A 23,647-nucleotide genomic window follows, 5' to 3' on the forward strand; every position below is an offset into this window, starting at 1 on the left:
GAATTATCACCTAGTCCACAGTTGGTGATTTCATAGTTCCAAATTTATTAACTGTTGAAAGGGTATCCCTAATCCTTCTACATTCATGTAGTGCTTCGCAAACATGGGTCCATGTTTTAAACTGATTTAGGCTTATCACATTAGCCATCAGGAAGTGTCTGGGGTTTTACAAGTTTTCAAGCACCATTCCAAGGCATATATTACAATGAATATCTATTGCCAGAAACAACAAAGGAAAGGAAAAACTAGGAGGAGACAATGTAATGTATAGCTAATTAGCCTCCACTAGAGGCTCATGGTCTCTTTTACACAGACCAGACTTGGATTGTGCCTCGCTACCATGACTGCGTATTTTGTTCAAAGTTTTATTGAAGAATTCCAGTTAAAAGGGGAGATATATGGAATAGAATCCAACACACACATGAAGAAATAAATGTTCCTGCTCAGATGTTATTGTTGTTAGGTGCCATTAAGTTGACTACAATCCATAGTGACCCTATGATCTCATGTAATCATCCTATGGGCTGAAAAGGCCGAATGAATCACTGAAACTATTGACTGGAGGTTATCTTTAAACTTTCAACCATAAATATCCTCAGAAACAATCTTAAAAGCAAAAGATGGTTTTGTTTATCTAGTAACTAACATCTCCCTCAGGCCTTTTTCCTCTTTTAAGAACCATTTATATGGGGCATAGTAAGACAAACTGCCTAAAACCATTGAATGGGGGAAAGACTGTTTCTTCTAATAAATGTTGTTGTTGATTGCCATCAAATCAAGCATGACTCATAGCGACCCTATGAACAAAATACCTGAAGCATTTCTAGAACTATTGTCATTTCTCAAAGTTCATAAGAGTTTCCAGAGGCATGTTGTCTAGGAAGTGCATGTCACTCCTGCTTCCAACAAATAGTTTTGGCCAAACCAAAGATCCATTTCCAGAAAATTGCCACAAGGCCTATATCCCATATCATATATATAAAAAGCCAAACTCAAGATGGATTAAAAACCTAAATTTAAAATCCAAAATTGCAAAGATCTTCAAAGTAAAAAAAAAAGAAGGATAAACTCAAGGTCTTAATACATTCTGTAAATACACTATCAAATATTTTAAAAGCACACAAACAGCAGTACACAAAATAGATGACTGAAACCCTCTCTAAATTAGACTTACGCTCCTCAAAAGATTTCACAAACCAAGTATGCTCAGAATAGAAAAAAAAATTTTGAAAAAGACATACTAGGTGAGGGATTAATCTTTAAAACAGATTTAAATACATAGAAAACAAAATGACACACAATTCAACTGTAAAAAAAGAGAGGATATCAACAGTCACTTCACCAAAGAAGACATTTGGGCAGTCGACTAACACATGAAGAAATGTTCCTGCTCACTAAACATTATTGTTATTTGGTGCCATCATGTTGACTACAACTCAGATCAACTCTGAACAATAGATCTGCGCATGCTCTAACTCACAATCTCTGTCATGCTCAAGCCCATTGTGGTAGACACTGTGGGAATCCATCTTGTTGACAGCCTTCCTCTTTTTTTTCTGATCCTCTACCTTTCCTAACATGACGTCTCTCTCCAAGCATGGCTCCTCCTGGGAATGTGCTCACAGTAAGTGAGATGAAGTTTCATCATCCTTGCCTCTTAGGAGCACTGTGCTTTCACTTCCTTCCAGACAGACATGCTTTAGGCATGCAATTAAGAAGGGCCAGCCCCTGGAGAAGGATGCCATGCACAGAAAAGTAGAAGGGCGGTGAAAAAAGGGAGACCCTCAAGGAGATGACTGCCAGAGTGACCGCAATAAACACAGCAGATTGTGAGGATGGTGCAGAGCAGGGAAGGGTGTGTGTAGAAAAGAACAGGGAATGCTGGTCTAGAATTAGGGAGAAGGGTTAGTGTTACCCATATTAATGTTCACTATGGACTGTGAAAAGAACTAACAGGTATGTCTTGGAGAATGTGCAACCAGGGTGCTACCTCACATATTTAAGGCATGTTGTTAGGAGAGCGAGGTCCTTGGAAAAGGACATGATCCTTGGAAAGATAGAAAATCAGCGAAAGACAGGAATGCCCTCAACACAGTGACTGGTTTGAAATAGTGGACTCAAGTTTATCAGAGACGATGATGACACAGGATAAGACAAGGTTCAGATGCAGTGTTCATAGGACTGTTATGAGTAACACCCTTTTCAGCCATATCTGACAAGAAAACATACGCTAATACAAAATAATTATAAAATTCAGGAATTTAAAAATTTGCAGGAGAGTATTAGTCTAGGTTTCTAGCATTTTGAGTTTTTCTTTCTTGTGGCACTCACCTGATAGGGCCAAAAAAAAATTTGTGCCGGATGTTGCTATCTGGAGGCAAATGCATTGACCTTCTGATTTATCAGAACCTGAGTTCTGTCTTCAGTCCTATTTGAATGTGCCTATTAGAATGGTCTTGTGCAGTGCTCTTTCAGGACATTTTGGGGCAGAGGTTCTTAATTTCACCTTCTGAGGCTATAAGTTACAGAGTTTATCACAACCAACCATGAGATCCTGTTACATGTGCATTGTCATTTTCCATTATTCAGATCCCTGATAATGTTGCTACCTGGGAATGATACAGTACTAAAAGCAGCAACCAGATTCCTGAAGTGTATCATCTTGTGAGCACAATTCACAACTTTTGTTGCTTCTTTGTCTACATGGTGTACAAGACTGTAATGTATTGTAACTGAATGTACTGTAAATTGCTTTTGAGTCCTTTATTTCCTTCATTCCATCTTTCATGCTTGTTATCTAATTTCCATGCTTAAACTGGGGTGAGGGGGAGAGGTGGGAGAAATCACCTTTGATCTAAAATATGTTGGGTTTGCTAGTCTACTATCACATCATTTAATTTGGTGACAATTACTTGTTCAGTGTGTTTACTCCTAAATAAATAAATTGTAGACTCTGATATTCCAGAAATAGCTAGTGTTTATCTGATGGTCCTTTATTTTGCCAAGAATGCCTGTGGTTTTCTATAGCTCTTTATTTTTCTTATTTATGTCCTTATGCCTTTAAATAAAAGAGCTTTACTACAGAACATGTTAAACCCCCCCAATAAGATACAGTCTGAACATTGTTGTTGTTTATAAGAATATAATGACTGAACAGAGCTCAATTCAGATTTGTATCACACATCTAAATTTGACATACCTATTTTTTTAAAAAAAAATACTTCTAGCTTCAGAACCACAGACAAGTTGTTAATCTCACAGTGTAATATGAGAAATCAGAAGAGTTGGCTTTTTGTTCTGGGAATTAAAGGGGATATAGTGTGTGTAATGCTTGGCCTAGGGTGGACACCTATCAGGAGTCCAGTCAATGCATTGTAGTTTTCATCATTGCTGCTTCTCACTACTCTTTGTGCCTCCATCCCACTCCTGTACTTGAATCCTATCATACTGAATTAACTTCACCTTTTACTTTCCACTCAGGGTCTTGTGAGAGTATTTTTGGCTTGGTATTGCACTATTTTACTAGATATTCAAAGAAATTTGTCTCTGATCTGTTTCTACTGAACTCTTTCCCTATCGACTCTTGACCAGTGCATGTTGTTACTCAAGCCAGTCAAATGTGGATCCCAGTTATCTACATGGCTGGCCGCCCATGCTGTCCTATACTTGTCCTAAACTCCCCATGGAGGGGGATGATTAAACCTTCTGAGTAACACTTCACGCTTGAAATGTATATAATAAAACCATTTATATACATGGTTATCATATAGCAGCATTTCACAGCCTCAGCACTATTGACATTTTGAGCCAGGTGATTCTCCGCTGTGGGATGCTGTCATGTGCACTGTAGGATGTAAAGCAGCATCTCTGACCTTTACCTGCTATAGGTTAATAATACATCTCCACCTCCACAGTTGAAAATTCCAGCTGAGAACCACTGTCATTGAGGGAGAGAGAGCTGGTGGCCTAATAGAGATACACTAGTTAGTAACTGTTTACATATCTGAACCATAAGTTCGAAAGCCAAGGAATTTAAGTATCTATCTCCTACATTGTAATATAGGTATAAATAAGACAAATCACTATAATTTAGAAGGGCATTAATTTACCCCCAATGAGATAGACTGACACAGTGACTGTAGCAATGGACTCCACAGCACCTAACAACAACAGTCTTGCGTAAAACAGGAGGTCTGGTGCCATCCACAATCTGTAGGGAGTTTCACTGCTAACCAAAGGCAACACCTCTCTGGCAGTTCAAATCCACCAACAACTTTTTGGGAGAAACATGAGCAGTCTCCCCCCAGGCTGTTTACATTTGGAAATCTGTTAGTGGGTCAGTTATGTGTCACTTCTGAGTCATTATTAATAACTTTGACTTGCTCCTATTTAATATACTAGTTCTTGAGTGATTCTGATTACAATATCCAATGAATATAATACCTTCATTGGTTATGTTTCCCAGGAAGTTTATAGAAGGGATTAAATGTAAATTCCATCACTCCTTTATTCTTCCATTCACTCACTGTCACAAGTAAGAAGTGACTTAGAGCTGACTCTATTACAGGTTTTCACAGGCTTCAAATCCCATAGGAGGAGACTGTCCATATTTCTCTTAGAGCAGCTGGTGGATTTGAATCACCTGTCTCTGAGCTGACAGTGCAACTCCCTAGCCTCTGGACCGCCAGAGCTCCCGTTATGAACATTAACTCTTAACAAATATTCTAAAAATAAGAAATACAAAGTTAAAAATATTTTTTAATCTAAACAATGGGGTATGTTTCACCTATCAGTGAATTGCGGGAATACTTTCCTTTATATCTAGGATATGTGTTGCTCTGACTCCTTTTGCCAAATATGTAAAATTCATGGTGCCCTTTGGCTGAGTTCTCTAGAGGAGCAAACCAATGAAATACATAGACTCATGTGTGTGTGTGTGTGTGTGTGTGTGTGTGTGTGTGTATTCATTGATGAGTACTTGTGCCTATTTCTGGATCATGAATAGAAAGTTATGAAATTGAAATTTTCCTAAATCAATACATTCATATCTATAATTAAGAGTAAGGAAAGAGACTGAGATAAAAGAGGGGGAGGAGAGGAGAGACATCTATTTGAAAAAGAAATCATTCATGTGGTTCTAGAGGATGGAAAGTATTCAGTCTGTGAGCCAAACCTCAGGAGGGAGGTGTCTGGGGAGGCTAATGACTCATCAGCAGGTAGGGTTGCTTAACAGGCTAAGGAGTACAAGGCCAGGCCAGCCAGCATGCCAGGGTCCTGGTTTAAGTCTGGAGGTCCTGTGCCAGATGCAGAGAATCTATACATATATTCAAAGCAGGCTGCACTACTGAGGAGAATTCTCTTTGATCTGATCTGGTTGATCATAACATTACAGAACTCCCTCTAATTCTGCCTCCTTAGCATACTACAGGTTAGGATTTACAAGAATATTTCAAGGAGCATGGCCACTTTGACACACATTATTAACCGTTGTTGTTGTTGTTGTTGTTGTTGCTACGTGCTGTTGAGTCGTTTGCGACTCATAGCGACCCTATGTACAACAGCCCTAAACCCTGCTCTATCCTGTGCCAATCTCATTGCCCCCGACACACCCATCCCAAGTACCCCAGTCACTCAATCAATCCACCTCATAGAGGGTCTTCCCCTCCTGCGCTGTCCCCCTACTCTACCCAGCATGATGTCCCTCTCCAAGGACCTGTCTCTCCTTACAACATGTCCAAAGTATGTCAGACGAAGCCCCAGAATCCTTGCCTCCAAGGAGCAACCTGGTTTAACCCTCTCTAGGACGAATCTGTTTGTTTTCTTGGCAGTCCATGGTACCCTCAATACTCTTCTCCAGCACCACAGCTCAAAAGCATCCACTCTCCTCCTATCCTCCCTAGTCATTGTCCAAATCTCTGATGCATAACAAGTGATTGCAAAAACCATGGCCTGTATCAGGCGCACCTTAGTCTCCAGAGAGACACTGTTGCTCTTGAGTACTTTGGAGAGGTCCCTAACTGCAGACTTTCCCATCGCAATATGTTTTTTTATTTCAGATACATAATTCTTTTTCTTGTGATTTGAAAGCAAAAGAGAGCAGAGATCAAGTAATGTGCGAATCAGAATTAATACCTGGGCCATTTTCTCAGTTGAGAGTGTCCTCCATTGGTGGCTGAACTTTTCAAAATTGAAGTTAGTGTTCAATGGCAAAATTGATCCTCTGTGGATGAAGTAACTGCATGGATTTGTTAAAACTGATCTCTTGATTCCTACACTCCCCAAATCTTGGGTCCTTTTTCACTGCCTCCAAAATCATTAAATGGCCCTCTATTCATGTAGTTGCTCAGCCTCAAACCAGGGATTTCCCTCGACTCCTGGCTTTTCATTTTCTTTTACATTCCATATCCAGTCTACCAGTGTTATCTCTTTAGCTTTGTATGTAAATAGGAAATAGGAAACCCTTTCAATTCCGACATGAGCACCACAATACTATCTTTTTGTTTGTTTTTCAGTAGACTGCTCCTGTAAGCTCCTTACTGGCTTCCCTGCCTCAATTCTTGTGTCTTTCTCCATCACAACACACCATCCTCCCAGATGTAACCACCAAGGTGCTAGAATGATAGTTTGGATATATGACTACTACCAGGACAGCTCCTCCTCAAACCCATTAGGGCGTTCTTATTGTGATCAGAAAAAACCCCATAGTCTACAAATCCCTGCTTGAACTGGTCCATGGTTGTCTCTGAACTCATTGTCTCTGTTTCCTTTCATAGGTGTAGCTGCAACGGCCTCCTTTACTGCGTCAGACGCATACCAAGTAGATCACCATTTCAGTGCACTTGATTTTGCTTTTGCCTCTGCCTGGTATACTCTTTCCCCATGTATTCACATAGTTCATTGCCTACCTTTAAGAGTTTTTCTTTCTAATGATCTTCAGAGCAAATTTTCCTTTTCCTGATAATCTCTTGTAAAATAGTACTTGAATATGTCTTATATCTTCTTATGGATTTTAGTTTTTATAGTACTTATAACCAAGCACACTCTGGTGACTAACTGGTAAGGAATTGGACTGCCAACCTAAAGGCAAGTGGTTAAAATCTACCAGATCCTCCTTGAAGAAAGAGGGACACTCCTTTCATGTGAAACCCTTCTTGAAGGTCAGCTATGAGTCACTTCTGACTTGAAGGCAATGAGATGATGAGAACTGAGTGAACTTTGGTGGTGTAGTCCATAGGGTCCTTGCATGGGACATACTTCTCTGTTGGTTCGAATCTATCAGTAACTCCATGAGTGAAAGAGGGCAGCCTCCTCTGGTGCAATTTACTACCTCTGAAAACCCAATGGAGGGTCTATTTAATAGAACATAACAGCAAGAAGCTTCACTATCTCTCACTCACTCATTGCCCTTGAGTTGTTACCACCATATCACTGATCTACCCCATGAGGTTTCTCAGGATATAAATTGCATGGGAGGAGACCGCCCATCTTTCTTTCTCAGAGCCACTGGTGGATTCAAGCTGCCAGAGTTCTAGTTGTTACACTGTAAGAGACTAATATTAATGTATTAAAGAACTGACTGGAATATTATTCCACTTATTTAGAGGGTGGAGGTCTATGGACAAACTAAATTTCCTTGGCTTGCTAAAAAAAGTAGACTTGTCAATCTTTTGAAATTAAGCACATGTAGACACACACACCCTCCAGCCAAATAAACACAAAATTGTACACTGGAATGCATTAGTGAGTGAGATAGCCTCCAAGTCTGTTTTATAGACAGTTTTAGAAATCTATAAATAGTCTCTCGTGGCCCATTTTAATTGTTACATTTAAATGAGGTAGTGAATTATTCCTGAAAATAGTACTCAACACAAAGTTCCATGTGTATACTTTCAAATGTGAACATCCTTATGCATGACTATGTCTTATTCTTCTTTTGTTTCTAATATTTTCTTGTTATATACTATCAAGCCAGAGCGGACTCATAGCTGACCTCCCAGTGGGTTTACAGAGATCTCTTTTCTCTTTCTCCTGTGAAGCCGCTTATATGAATCACTTGCCTTTGAGTCGACAGTGCAATTCCTTACCACTAACCAACCAGAACTCACTTGTTTCTGATATACTACGTATTATTTGTGGTGCATTATTTAAAATTTAAAAAAAAAAACCACACCCCACACCAAAATTCTTACAACTGAATTATTTAACTGTAATGTAATTCTTTCATTAGACTTTAAGCTACATACAGGTTGAAAGTTGTTTCATTCACCTTTACCTCACGATCCCAATATATTTAGTCTTCAAAGTATTTTTATTGTATTACATTCTTGAAAAAAATCTATTCCTCTACTATGAAGACTAATGTGTAACTTATTACTAGTCCTAAGCTCAAGCTCTGAATTCCCCTTTTAAGCATTCAGTTCAAGATTTGCGCTTGTTGGCTATACATTCCGTTCATTATTTTCCAAACTGCAATACATTCCTTCACCAGACTACACAAAAAGCCCTTCACCAGACTACACAAAAAGTTAATACTGTTTCCCCAAATTTTTAGTTGCCTAGAGGGTAGAGTATTGTGCTGCAAACTCAAAGGTAGGTGGCATGAATCCACACGAGAAAGATGTGCAACCTCCCATACAATGTACAGCTTCTGAAAATCTGCTGGAGCGTTAGCTATGAGTTGGTTCCAACTGAGTGACCATAACGAACAATCGTTGTTGTTGATTGCCTCTGAGTCAAGCATGACTCATAGCGACCCTATGAACAAAAGACCTGAGGCCTTTCTGTAATTATCATTGTTCCCCAAAGTTCATAGAGTTTCCAGAGGCATGTTGTTTAGGAAGTGGATGCCACTCTCATTAAAATATATTTCTTAAGGGAGCGCTGGTGGCCTAGTGGCAAGAAGCTGTACTGCAATCCCAGATGTATGCAGTTCAAATCCACCAGATGCTCTGCTGGAGAAGGAGGGGCAATCTCCTCCTGTACCAGTCAGATCCAATTTGACAGTACACACACAAACAATACTAAAATAAAACTTAACGTAAAATAAAGTAAATAAAATATATTTCTTGTTTACCTACCATATTCAGTCACTTAATGATATTCTATTTAATGATCACAAACACTTACACGGGAATATTATTAGGCCTCATTTATTATGCAAGGTTCCTGCTTCTAAGATTAACTTCTCCAGTTCTCCAAATCAGCAACAAAAAGCCAAATGAGGTGATGGAGTTGGACTTTGTTTCTGAGAGTGTGAGTCAACCAGATGTCTCTTAAGGGTGTGGTATCCTTCTGCTAAATTATTGGGTTAGCGTTATAAATGTGCACTGATTACTGTGTGTATGTATGTATATGTGTGTGTATCTGTGCATGTGACCTTTCCTATCCTAACTTAATTCTAAGAAAAAAATCAGACAAGGCAAAGTTGAAATGCATTTTTAAAACTTCCTATGACATTCAAAGAACAGGCTTTGTGACTGCATGAATGGAAGTAATCAAGAAGTACTTGAAGTATTAAAATTAAATTTTAGAGCAGTAACTACTAGAAAACAGAGAAAGATTACTCTTTCTAAATGCCTTGCATTCCTCTCCTCTTTAAGAAGATTAGCAACACTCAAGATGTTTGGCCTCTTTATCTTGATCAGCTGTCATTTTGCTTTTGGAACTTAGGATCTTATCTTTTACTGTTCCATAACCAAACTGTACACACATAACGATAGGAGGAAGAAGCTCTATTTTTAATAGGTAGGGAATCTGAACACCAGTTGATTAAAAAAAACCCAATACAATTTCACACATGTCAACTTATAGCTGTTTCTCTACATAGCAGCTAGGAAGCAAAGCTCCCTTTTTACTCTGAAGAAAAATCTGGATTGTTGTGTACTACTGAACAATATCACTAATACCACGTGCAAGAAAAATCCTGCTAAAGAGCATCCAAAAAATGACTGGAACAAAACATTCACAGAGAATTTACAGAAATATAAGGTGTGTTTATAGGAGGCTGTGGCACTAGGGGCATCATCTCAAATGTCAGATTGATCTTGGCTGAAAGCAGAGAGTACCAGAAAAATGGCAATCTGTGTTTCATTGACTATGCAAAGGAATTTGATTGTGAGGATCACAACAAATTATGGCTGACTCTGAGGATAATGAGAATCCCAGAACATTTGATTGTGCTTATGTGAAACTTATACTTGGATCAGGAAGCAGCCTTCAGAACACAGCAAGGTAACACTGCATGGTTCAAAATCAGGAAGGAGTGCATCAGGGATGTGTCCTGTCTCCATACCCATTCAATTTATATGCAGAACAGATCATTTATGAAGCTGGACTTTATGAGGAATAATTTAACATCAGGATTGCAGAAAGACTCATCAGCCACCCAATGTTATGCAGATGACCCAACTTGGCTTGATAAAACTGAGGAGAAATTGAAGTGTTTGCTGCGGAAGGTCAAGGACTGTAGTATTCAATATGGACTGAAGCGCAACATCAAAAAGACAATGATTCTCACCACTAGGCCAGTTGGCAACATCATGATAGATGAGAGAAGAGATTGAGATTGTTAACAATTTCAGCTTGCTTGGTTCCACAGTCAACATTCTTGGCACCAGCAGTCAGGAATACAAAAGACAAATTGCACTAGGAAAATCTGCTCTCAGAGTTCTCTTCAGAGTATTGAAGAGTAATGTCGTCAATCTAGAGACTAAGGTGCACCTGATCCAGGCCATGATCTTTACACTTACTTGAGACTTGGACAGTGTCCAAGCATGACAGAATTATTGACACCTTTGAATGCCGGGGCTGAAGAAGAGTATTGAACATACCATGGACTGCCAAGAGGACTAACAGGCCTGTTCTGGAGAGAGTGAAGCCAAGCTGTTCCTTGGAGGCAAGGATTTTGAGGCTCCGTCTCACATATTTTGGGCATGTAGCTACAAGAGACCAGTCCTGGAAGAAGGACATCCTGATTGGAAGGTTGGAGGCATGGCGCAGGAGAGGAAGACCTTGGATGAGATGGATTGACACACTATCTGGGGTAAAGGCAGTAGGTTTGTCAGATAGTGAGATTGGCCCAGGATACAGCATGGTTCAGAGCTATTGTGCTTAAGGTTGCTATGAGTGGTGGTCAACTCAACAGCACATAACAACAACAACTTTGGTGTTAAGGGTTTATTATTCAAAATGGCTTCCCTAGCCACTGATTGACTTTGTCATGTGGATGAGGAGGGATATATGGATAGGGCGTGTTATCCTATCCACAAGGGGATTAACTAGTTTCACCAAGGGACTGGCTAATCTCACCATGAAATGGACCAGATTCCAGCAGCACATTTTGGGAAGTTCACCACCAGCAAAGCAGCAGAGCGTGCAAAGTGCATGGTTAAAGATTCTTGTGCCACTCAAATTGGGATTTACTGCAGTAGAGATTGGGATTAACCTTTATCTCTCAGTTTGGGGTTTTCCAAATCAGAGAACCAGAGACCTAACATCAGACAAAGTTGACCTTGGAACTGCTACCCTCACAGTACCAGGGCTAAGAGCCCTCATCTAAGCTTGTTGGAAGACTGAGAAAGAGAGGCAGGACTAAGAGCTTTGTCACACTGGCCTAAAATGATGAGGCTAAAGGTTTAGGTGCCTGTGAGCACATTTCAGCAACTCTCTTGACTGATTTATTATATCCTGCTTTCAACATGATTTTGATTTCCCTAATAAACCTCGTAATTTTGAGTATGGTTCCATGTGGTCTGTGAGCTATTGCAACAGTTTTTGGACCCAATAAAGCACCAAGATTGGTTTTGGAATTAGTAGGAAAAGGTGTGGAAGTGTGAGAGACATATCTGATATGCTGGAAATTGGTTTTGTATTGTGGATATTGTTGATGGGGCTAGTTTCCTCCTATGGAGGTAGTAGAGGTCAGATATGGCCTTTCCCATGCTGCCCTTTCTCTTTTCACATGTACCAGAGTCTGAACCAACTCACAGCTGTCCCTCCATTGAGTTTTTAAGAGATTGTAAATCATGCCCATCTTTCTCCCAAAGAGCTACTGATTGATCGAAACTGTAGGCTGTGAATTGAAACATATTAATATCATATTAAGGGAAATCTTACTGTTTTGCCAATCAGATGATCTGAGGAACAAAACAAAGATGTGAATACTTTTATTGGTAGATGCACAACTATATCTAGTGCAAAATTAGCAAGACAACTATTGCTAATATAATAACTGCATTATTTTGAAACAAAATTCTGGAATTTAAAATCACTCTGTGTTGGAGGACTTCCTGTAGTCTCTGGAGAAGTAATCCATAGGGTGTTGGGTTGCTGACCCCAAAGCAGTGCCTCTTTAGCAGTGATAATCCACCAGCTATGTTGAGAAAGATAGAAAATCTCCTCTCATATAATATATAGCTTTTGAAAACCTCCTAGAGGATCAGCAATGAGTTAGGCTTGTTTTTGTTTTGCTTTTTTAACTTCAGTCTTGAAATGACTTGTGTTGATGTTAGAAATGTCTCCAAAGGGCAAATTGTTTCCTTGACAATAAAATGTTAATCTGGGTTTGATGCTAATAACCATGCTGCTTTTTCTTTTAAGTAATTTGGTTGAATTTCCTTCCAATGTCACCTTAGGCCACACAGAAAATAAAGAGGGTTTTGTTTTCATGTGATTGTTCACCATGATTGGTTATTACCATTCCTGCATTTGATGTTTCAGGTCTGTCCTCTGTCAATTCAATTCATCTAGTAAATATTAAACACGAACCACATGCTTTGAGGAACCTCTAGTGACAGTGTGAGAGAGTTGCACTGCCAACCCAAAGGCTTGTGGTTCAGATCTACCTTCTGCTGTCTTTGAAAACCAACTGGAGAGTCAGCAATGGGTCAGTTCCAACTCTGCAGTCCACAACAACATGTGCTTTGAAATAGTGGAAAATTCAGTCCATTTCCTTCACCCCGGGCCACAAAATTGATTCTCTTCAAATGTTTGTGGAGCTGAACTACATCTTAGCTGCCGTGGGGATCCCGTTTTCATGGTCATTTTGCCAATAATCTCATCAAATCAGTTTTTCAGGTGGCACCTTCCATTCACTTTTGGCAAGGTTCATTTGGCAGGGGAATCTTACAATAAGTTATGGTCACCATAGCATAAAAACAAGAGATGACATGTCGATATGGTAGCTTGCTCTGAAAGAGCACTGCGTATGATTACTTAGGTGTATGTCTTTCCTCTTGTTGTCCTAATAGATTATGCACTTTTTGAGGGGCATCTCCAGGCTGGGCTTTTCCCCCTTAATTTTTAAGGTGCACATAAGACTTGGGAGGCAAGAGCCCTAGCTGTCCCCCTTTGGCAAGCCAGATGATCTTTCTATCTCAGATCCTAGACCACTAAACCAAAGGAGCAGAATTGACCCAGTATATTTTATTTTTAACTATGCACGTTATCAGACCGGGACCACTCCTTAGAAAGAGAAATCAGCAGAGGAAATCACAACAAAATGGATTCACACAGTTATTCCAACAGTGGATTTAAGCACAGTGGAGACTGAGCATCATGAAGAATTAGACAAAGTTTCTATCCTACATTAGCTTTCTCTGGGTCACAGTTGACTCTAGGACATTTGCCTATGTTATGTGTCCTTGACTCAGAATTCACTCATAGTTGACCCTTAAATCCCATGGGAAACGGTTGCCCATTTTTCTTCCACGGAGCAGCTGATGGATTCGAACCACGTGTTTCTGGCTTGGCAGCCCAACTCTCTTCCCACTAAGCCACCAGAGATCCCTAACAATAACAGTGTTGCTATTGTTGTGTACTGTCAAGTTGGAACCAACCTGTAGCTGATGCTCCAGCAGGTTTTCAGAGGCAGTAAATCATATGGAAGTTGACTGCCCATCTTGCTCCCATGGAGCAGCTGGTGGATTTGAACTGTGCACTTTTTACATTGGCAGCTCCTTACCACTAATCTACCAGAACTCTCTCAACACCACCACCACGACATTAGATTATAGTAAAAAAAAATGTAGTCATTCAAGAGAAGGGGTTCATTTTGATATTCCAAACCTCCATCAATGTGCAGTAACCTTGGTGAAACTATATTTCAAACACTTGGCTAACTAAAAGGTCAGTGGTTTGAACTCACTGCTGGAGAGACTAGGCATCTGCTTCTGTAAAGATTTTCAGACTTGGAAAGCCCATGATATAGTTCTGCTCTGGCTTACAGAGTCACCATGAGTTAGAATCAACTGGACAAGAGTGATTTTGGTTTTAGTTTTGCTTTTCATTAGCACAGAGAAAATATAGGGCATCCCTTCAAAGGAAAAACATGGTACAAACTGAAAATGTGTGGTGAGGCAGAGTCATATGTTGGTAAAGATTGACCAATCCTGATCCTGTTATTCAACAGTTTCATGCGACTTTCAGTTTGGAAGTATTATATTTTAACTTATCCACAGTAATAGCTTTTCAGCTTGCTGGAAGGTACTTCCCATAATATGTAAGTTATTTCTTGGTAGAGCGCTTTGACACACTACTTTGGGAATGAAAAATATTTCAGAAGAGAAACTGTGTTCTATCCTTCAATCCATGGAGCATAACAATAAGTCTCTGTATTCTTCTTTTTCAGCCCCTCTGACTGATAAGCCACCCAAGCTTCTGTATCCTGTGGAAAGTAAACTGACAATTCAGGAGACCCAGCTGGGTGAGTAATTCCTTAATTCTAGTTAATGCACTTTTCTCAATATAATTCTTCCATTTAATCAGCCTAGATAAAAACCCAGCATAATACTCTGAGCAAAGCACTTGTGTATATAATGAAAGCATCATTTGAAATTACCAAGAACCATTGTCGATTCCACCCCAGCAGCAGATGTTTTAGAACCAAACTGGGCATATGCACGTATATGTGCGACTTAGACGGTTGATGAGAAAGGAGATGGGCTGATGCTTTTAGCAGTGGCCTTACTCTCTTACCAATCCTTACTCCATTTTAAAACAGCAAAATGGAACTATTTATAGTATCCATTCATACATGAAAATGCAATTTCAGAAAGTCAAAAGGATAAAAAGCTATTATAATGAATCATCATTACAGTTTAAAAGTGTTTCATCTAACCTGATATAATGAGTAGTATGCTACCTATGTTGTGGGCAACACATTAATAAAATGTAGCTGTCTTTTGGTTGAGGGACTGAGAAGTTTGAGGACAAGGAACCAGAGACAAAACATACTTCCTTAAAAAACTCAGTTGTCCACAAATCTGTGGTCTAGTATAATTATTTTAGAGACGTCTAGAGTTTCTGAACCTGATTTAACTAGATTAATTTGTACCAAATTATGGAGGATTGCCTTCTTTGTTACAAATGTATACGGTGCATTTCATTCCATTTTAAGGTTTATTTCATTTCACATATAGTGTGCATGCATACTTTATACCAACGACTCAAAACAACTTGTTTTCCAAGTTTATCATAAGTATTATTTAAGTATGTTATGATCATGTTTATGAAAGAATTCTTTTATTTACCATTTGAGAATGAGACTGTGTCTACTTTATTCAACCAAAATAGAATAAGTACCCTATAACCTAAATTTCTATTGTTATTAGTATATTACCTCGAGTAAGAATTTGGGTCAAAATTGTAAATACAATTTCCAAATAAAGCTTACAGATGTAAATAACATAAAAATAAAATTAAAATACAAAAAGATGGTCTGATGGTTTGGGGAACCTATACAATTGTTGTAGTCTATATGGATTGGTACCACAGAAAATATTTCTATTTCCTGAAGTTGAAGCATGACCATATGCAGGATGCGCTGATGATAAATTTAAGCCTTTTTAATTAATGTCATAGACAGACATGAGTTACTATAAATGTCATTATTGTGAGATGGAGGACTTCTCAAGTATTATTGATGTAATTCTGTGTACAAAACAAATGCTAAAATGATATCAAGCTGTTTACTTGTGCTGTGGTACATAGCAAGGTATATTATCTTTTACTGCTACTTTCTAAAGGACTCGTGAAATATAAATTCAAGTAAGTGACCATTCTTGTGTCGACGTTTCAATAACTTCTAGTCCTATGTGTTTCTAAGTAGTTATGCAAAACTATAAACATCTTGAGCCAGAGAAGAGGGAGTTTATGATACCCGTTATCTGCAGTGAACACAGGGAACATGAAATTAATTGTATCTCTTTATTTGACAATATAATTACAAGAATTTTATGATTTATGATTGCCCATTGGCTAACTTTTTCATTGTCCCTGAATTAGGAATAAAGCAGTTTGTTTTCTACCTTCTATTAGTGCTTTCTTCAAAGTGGAATAATTTGTGGTGTTTTTCTAAAGAAACTTTACTTTTCTAAAGAAATAGTACTATTTTTGAACAAAATTGTAGAGACTTACTTAAACCGAGTGTCTATTATGAGAATTTCCTATGCAAATTGAAAGGCTTGACTGTATATTTATTTGTAGAAATTCGAATCTGTATGAAAATACGCCAGGAAAATTTGAGGGCTATCTGGCTGCGACATCTGTCAACCCATTGATCGCCAGGGTTGATTCAGCTGATCTGGCTGGCTAGGCGAGTGCCCCCTTCTTCTCTCATCATTTCATGTGCGAGTGCGAGTTGAAGGGGAAGACCATTCCCCAATAGGAGGAGGACTGTTCTTTGGTCAAGAGTACACAAGTAGCTGTGCTCCCCTGCTGTAAACTCCAAACAAGCTCTCAAAATGCCCCAGGAAATACTCAACTTCTTTACTATCAATCCCAAAAGGAAGAGGAATTCCATTTACCTACTCAGTAAACTAGAGACATCCAACTGGGCTTTAAATCCTTTTAAACAATGACTAAGAAGGATAGAAGGAGAATTGATGCCTTTGAGTGTGGTGCTGGAGAAGAGTAGTGAGAATACCGTGGACTGCTAGGAAAACAAACAGATTCATCCTGGAAAGGATTAAACCAGGTGGCTCCTTAGACGCAAGGATACTGATGCTCCATTGAACATACTTTGGACATGCTGTAAAGAGAGACCAATCCTTGGAGAAGGACATCATGCTTGGGAGGGTGGAGGGATGGTGCAGGAGGGGAAGGCCCTCTATGAGGTGGATTGATTCTGTGATTTGGGATAAGAGTGTCAGAGAAAGTGCAATTGGCACAGGACAGAGCAGAGTTTAAGGCTGTTGCACATGAGGTCGCTATGAGTCGCAAGCGATTCGACGGCACATAACAACAACAACAAGAATTTATTTTTTTAAATTTTCCTGATTGCAGTTCTCATAGGAGAGGATAACTCATTGACTGGCTAAAGAAATGCAACCTTCATCCTTGAGCTATAGAACAGTTGATTTGAAAGAACCACCATGCTAGTGTTGTTTGTGCAGTTAGAAGAGGTTAGCTTATCAAAAAGGGGGACATAAAAATAGAAATGACTTGAAGTCAATATAAATAACCAAGCTTATGCCTAAACTAGACTTCCTAACTGTAATATATACATAAGGGAGCTCTGGTGGGGTAGTGATAAGGAGCTTCGCTGCCAGCCCAAAGGTACAGAATTCAAATCTACCAATTGCTCAGTGGGAGAAATGCAGGCAGTCTCCTCACCCCCATCCCACCCCTGTGAGATTTACAGCTTCTGAAAACCTACTGGAGGGTCAGTTATGACTTGGTTCCAAGCTGTCAGCAAACAATAGCAATATTTAAGGAGCCTTGGTGGTACAATGTATAATGTACTGTTAAGCAAAAGGTTCATGGCTCCTTTGTTTTCTGTGTCTATCTTTTCTACAACATCTTATTTTTGTTATGTGCCATCGAGTCGGAACCGAACTTACCCATAGCTGACCCTCCAGCGAGTTTTCAGAGGCATTAAAATGCACAGGAAGAGAATGCCCATCCTTCTCCTGTGGAGCAACTGGTGGATTGGAACTGTGTGCCTTTAGGAATATAGTGGGGTTTCTTAACACTAGGCCACCAGAGCTCCTTACAGTACTTGGTGTGTCTCGTTACCAGGTTTGCGTCTCCATGTTCGAGTGTCTCCTCGTGTTTTTGGCAGTCCTTAGTAGAGTAAGGAACCCTGGTGGTGACTGCATAATGTATCAGGCTATTAATCAGGGGCTCAGCAGTTTAACTCCATCAGCCACTCCAAGGGAGAGAGATGAGCAGTCTCCTGCCTGATGGAGAGTCCAAAGAGACTTGATTAAAAAAAAAAAGGGGGGGGGACTTTATTGCAGGTTTGGTTTGACTATATTCTTTATTTTTATTTCATGTGAAATTTAATGCTTGTATACTTTCCAAGTTGAAAATTATTGTCAATTTCAATAGGCTCAAAAGGTGCGAGCAAATCTTAAGAGGAGACTGAGTGGGGAGTTAGCGAGTGCGGATTGATTGGCACAAAGCCGAGGTGCCTGGGTCTGTGGTGGGGATATTGTAAGTGATGCCTGTTCTTATGAGTCAGGAGCCCATTGGTGTTGTGTTGGGCTGGCTGTTAACTGAAAGTTCGGCTGTTCAAACCCACCAGCTGCTCCAGGAAAGAAAGATAAAATTGTCTATTTCCATAAAATTTACAACTTTAGACTCTACTTGGCAATTATACTCTTTCTTAACATAGTTTCTATGATCCACGGTTGATTCAACAGCAGTGGGGGTTTTTTGTTTTGTTTTTTTAAAAAAAATTCTTATCATTTTGTGTGTGTGTGTATCATCAAATCAGATCTAACTGGCACAGGAGGAGATTGTCCCTCCTTCTCCAGTGGAGCATCTGGTGGATTCAAACTGTGTACTTCTGGGATTGCAGTGCAGCTTCTTACCACTAGGCCACCAGAGCTCCCCAACAGGAGGTTTTGAGTTTGGTACCTCTGGTGGCCTACTGGCAAGAAGCTGCACTGTAATCCCAAAGGCACACAAGTTTGAATCCACCATCAGCTGCTCTGCAGGAGAAAGATGGGCCCTCTCCTCCCATGCAGTTAACTGCCTCTGAAAACCCACTGGAGGATCAGCTATGGGTCAGTTTCAACTTGATGGTACACAGCAACAATAACGCTTAAGAGTAGGTTAGATTCTCCGACAGTTTCATTAGCTAAGACTTCAGGATTCTGACTTAGTTGATTTCAAAAGTTAATAAAAGAAATGTGTGAGTTATAGGAAAACTCAGGAGGAATTATGCAAGACTAACTTGGATACGCAGCCTAAGTTACAACCACTTCCAAGTAACTCAGGTAGCAGTAAATCCAACATTGCTCTAGTTCATTCACAAAAGCAGCAAGTTTATAAATAAACTTAGAGAAGACCACGGAGTGTCATTTGCTGCCCAGACCTCTCATTCCGTATCTACCTTCGTGTGCCCTGTGTCCTCCTACTCTTCCAATTCCTTCATTTTTCTCTCTAAACTGTTTTATTACAAGGAAAAGGGGTAGAGGAACCCTAACAACCCAAAAAGCACAACACAGTATTTTAGGAAAAAAATTACATACAATATGTAAGTTGGTAAATTAGAATTTCCATCAATATGGAGTCACAGCCTAGCATTTTTACTTTAATTAACTCCTGTGTGCTATTTCTAAAGGCCAAAATAAAGAACGAACTTTGTTCTAAGTAGCATTCAAACAGTGGCAAATATATGGAAAATATTTTATTGGGCACAAAGCCTAGGAGCAGCCATGCTGTACTTTTTTTTTTTCATTTTACTAGTTAATTTGCAGAAATTGAATACATTGTTTTTCACACCCGTTCCTTTACATTTCCCTCACCCGCCTCAGCTGTACTATTTTGATGATCAATCAGGGAGTTGAGCCTGACTTCATCCTTTCTACTGGATGTCGTCAAGGGAGTCAAAAGGCAGATACCATTGTCTTGCTGAACCTGAGCCCTGCAGATACCAATCAGAAGGTGACTTGCCAAAGGTAACGCCAAGAGCCTACTTCCCAAAACTTCCAGAGCAGAAGCTGGTATAATCCATTGCTCTTGAGCCTTCAGAGAATAGCTTTCCATCTTGTCCTTGACACTTTATGTACTTTCCAACTTGTGTATTTTCCAAATATCCTAAAATATTCAGCAAGATACAGGTGGTGGTTGTTGTTAAGTGCCGTCAAGTTGCAGGCAACTCATAGCGACCCTATGAACGAAGTCCTGGACACTTCCTGTATGACTTTCATCCTTTCTCCAGATTAATAGGTTTTCCAGAGGCAAGTTATTGTAGAAGTGGATACCACTCCTGCTTCCAAGCTTGGAAGATATAGGTATCTTGTAAATTTTGGTTTCTAGAGTGTTACTTTCTTTTAAAAAAACTATCCAAATTTGTTAAAGGAATTTGGGGAAAACACAGAGAAGGATCTTATTTCTTACATTTTACATTGTAATCCCTTTCTGCTTGTACTAAGTATTTTCAGGAAAAAAAAATCCTTTTTAGTGGCTATGGGCTATTCATGTGAAGGTCCTGTAACCTCATATCTATTTCTATAAATTCCAGTTTAACTAACATTTGTCACCACATATAATATGATAAACATTAAAAAATATAATTTTGCTTATCTTTGTGTCTTTTTTTATTATCTCCACAGAACAGATATATAAAATGCTACTGAAGAAGAAATCACTTTATTATGGTATCTAGCTATAGATTTTCAGATTTTTTTAAAAAAGAAAACCCTTATTTTATATTTCCAGATTTCTTAATAAAAAACATATGCAAACTCTTACTATACTTATATAGCAGTAACTATTTCACCACACTTTCAGCAGTCAGGGGTATAACTACTTGTTAATCTTCAACAAAATGATACAAAGGTATCTTTTATAACAGAGTCCTTGAAAGGAAAGATCTCCTTCCTTGGACATCAAAATCACTTCGCCCTCTCTTTTCCTCATTCATGAAGTGTGTTCGTTCTCTCTCTCTCTCTCTCTCTCTCTGTGTGTGTGTGTGTCTGGAGCATAATCCACATTTGTTGTTGCATGCTGTCAAGGTGACTAACATTCATGGTGACCCTCTGAACAATGGCTATGAACCTTGCCCTTTCCTGAGCTAATAGCACCGTTTCTGACACACCTGGCCCCATTGCTACAGACACTGTGTCAATCCATCTTACCCAACCCATCTCCCCTTCCACGCGTGATGTCTTTATCAATTCAGCTAAGAGGCTATAGTTAACAAACACAGAAATCAAATTGCACACTTTCAGTCCTTATCCTTTTCTTTCTCTCCATCAGCCAGATGCTCAACTGACATTTTCCAGTAGATTCTGTGTTTTTAAAATCAAGCACAAAGTGAGCCTGTGATAAAGGCTGGGTAAATGGAATGTGTGCCTGTAGAAGTGTGTGATAAAAATCACACACTTGTCAGAAGAATCCACATCTGAGAAAATATGGAGGACACACAACTGAATAAACTCTTACCAGTGCATTTATTTATTTATTTCTAATTAGGTTATATTGTTAAGAGTTTGTGCAAAGGGAAGGGGGGAAACAAAGTCTTAGTGATCCTCTGCGATTGACAAGAATTTAAAGATGCCAATATCTAGAGGAAAGAACTTGAAGACAATGATACCATTTAAAAGCATCTGGGCTGTTAATGGATCATGCATACGTGTAACTTTGTATTGGTGATTGTAAACTAACATAGTCTATAGACTGCTGATTTGAATCCACCAGCTGCTCCATGGTGAGATTTACTACCTATCAAAATCCACTGGAAGGTCAACTATGAGTTGTTTTCAACTAGATGATACATAACAACATAGACAAACTAACACACTAGAAATTAGCTATCCTAACCTGCCTTATTATACCATGGCATAGTCTGTAAAATCTCAAGTTTCAGGTAGATCCAAGGAAAACTAGCCACATATTATATAATAGATGTTGACTGATATTTCTAGAGGAAGATACCTTGCCATGAAAGTGGTAACAGTTTATTATGTTTGCAAAATAATTTTATGTTCTGGAAATTTACACACCAATGTATTGTTCTTAGAACATGTTCTATTCCAAATAGGGCAGCTGATTTTTCATCAAATAAGACCCTGCAGTGAAGGATTTTATGGCACATGTTTAAAACCTCCCTCTAGCATTTCCTATATAGGTTTATATATTGTATTAATAATTATTTTCTTAAAACAAAGCATACATTTTCCTGAACACTTTCTATTTTGCTAGTCATCATCTTGTGTACCATCGAGTTGCAACTGACCCACAGCTGACCCTCCAGTAGGTTTTCAAAGGCAGTGAATCACACAAGAGGAGATTGTCCATCCTTCTCCACAAAACAGCTTGTGAATTTAAACTGTATTCCTTTAAAATTGCAGCACAGTTTCTAAACACTAGGCCACCAGAGCTCCCTTTACTGATCTTTGGAAACCTTTTTCCTTTCCTTCTAATAGTGAATTGTTTCCCCTGTATAGAAACTAAACAGTGCAGGTGTTGATTTTTTCATCCAGTTCTTAAGGTGGCATAGTGTACTCTAGGTTCTAAGAGTTCTGTAGAGTTCTAGGTTCATTCAGTTCTGCAGGTGATACAAACACGACCTCCACTCTCAAAGATGGGAAAGCTGGCGTTGACTTCCACCCCCCCCCCCCATTATCTCTGGTTGTCTTCAAGAAAATATAGTGCTGTTGATTGGTTTTTTTCAGTTCCACAGGGAATGCACAGAACATTGATACTAACAATCTCAAATGAGAGAACCATAAAACTTCCTTTTATACTGTGGCAGAAAAACAATTGTCTTAGAAATACAGGGTTTTGAGGAAAAAATGTTACATTTTCTCATCCTTTAAAAAAGACATGCAGAGCACACCAAAGCCTTTTAAAACACACATTTGATATTCTGTACAAATACACACCTTATTTAAAACAAAACAACTCATTGCCACCAAATCAGAATCCACTAATAGCTAATCCTTCAGCAGGTAGGCTGTACATAGCAAAGGGGGAGATTGCCCATCTCTGTCTTGCAGAGCTGCGGGTTGATTTGAACCAGCAGTCAGTCACTGCCTTTGGGTGAACAGTGAAAACTCTATGGATTATACCCTCAGTTGTAGTTTGTAGTTGCTACGTGCCATTGAGTCAATTGTGACTCATAGCGACCCTCTGTACAATAGCTCTGAAACCTGTTCTATCCTGGGCCAACTTTACTGTTTCTGACACACCTCCCCTCATTACCCCAGTCACTGTATCAATACATTTTATCAATTGTATCCCTCTTTTTCTTCATCCCTCCACCCTCCCAAGCATGATGTCCCTCTCCATGGACTGGTCGTCCTTGCAACAAGCCCAGAGTATGTCAGACAAAGCCTCAGAATCCTTGACTCCAAGGAGCAGCCTGGCTTCACCCTCTACCAGAGCTCCCTTCATTAAAACAAGTAAAGACAAATACTATTTTGTATTCTTTTTAAAAAATTTTATTGATTTTGTGTGTGTGTACTGTCAAATCAGATTTGACTGGTACAGGAGGAGACTGTCCCTCCTTTCCCAGCAGAGCAGAGCATCTGGTGGATTCGAACCCTGTGCCTCTGGGATTGTAGTTGCAGCTCCTTGCCACTAGGCCACCAGAGCTTCCCCACAATTTTGTATTCTAATTATTTAAACTGATGGCATTCAATTCTCCTCAACTGAAATGTGTCATACCAGGAAAAGTGAAAGTGAAAACTCTTGA

General features: G+C 39.3%; 1 protein-coding gene across 1 annotated transcript in view; it reads left to right on the forward strand.

Moving 5' to 3' along the window:
• LOC102861291 (interleukin-1 receptor accessory protein-like 1-like) overlaps positions 1–23,647 on the forward strand; it is a 1,697,309-nt gene that overhangs the window by 1,271,342 nt on the left and 402,320 nt on the right. The window contains exon 6 of the mRNA XM_006885045.1: positions 14,627–14,701. Within this exon, the coding sequence (XP_006885107.1) occupies positions 14,627–14,701 (75 nt within the window). The remainder of the gene's footprint in view (positions 1–14,626; positions 14,702–23,647) is intronic.

This window comes from Elephantulus edwardii, unplaced genomic scaffold, assembly GCF_000299155.1.
Source record: "Elephantulus edwardii isolate Elephantulus edwardi_28Jun2011 unplaced genomic scaffold, EleEdw1.0 scaffold00040, whole genome shotgun sequence".
NCBI lineage: Eukaryota > Metazoa > Chordata > Mammalia > Macroscelidea > Macroscelididae > Elephantulus > Elephantulus edwardii.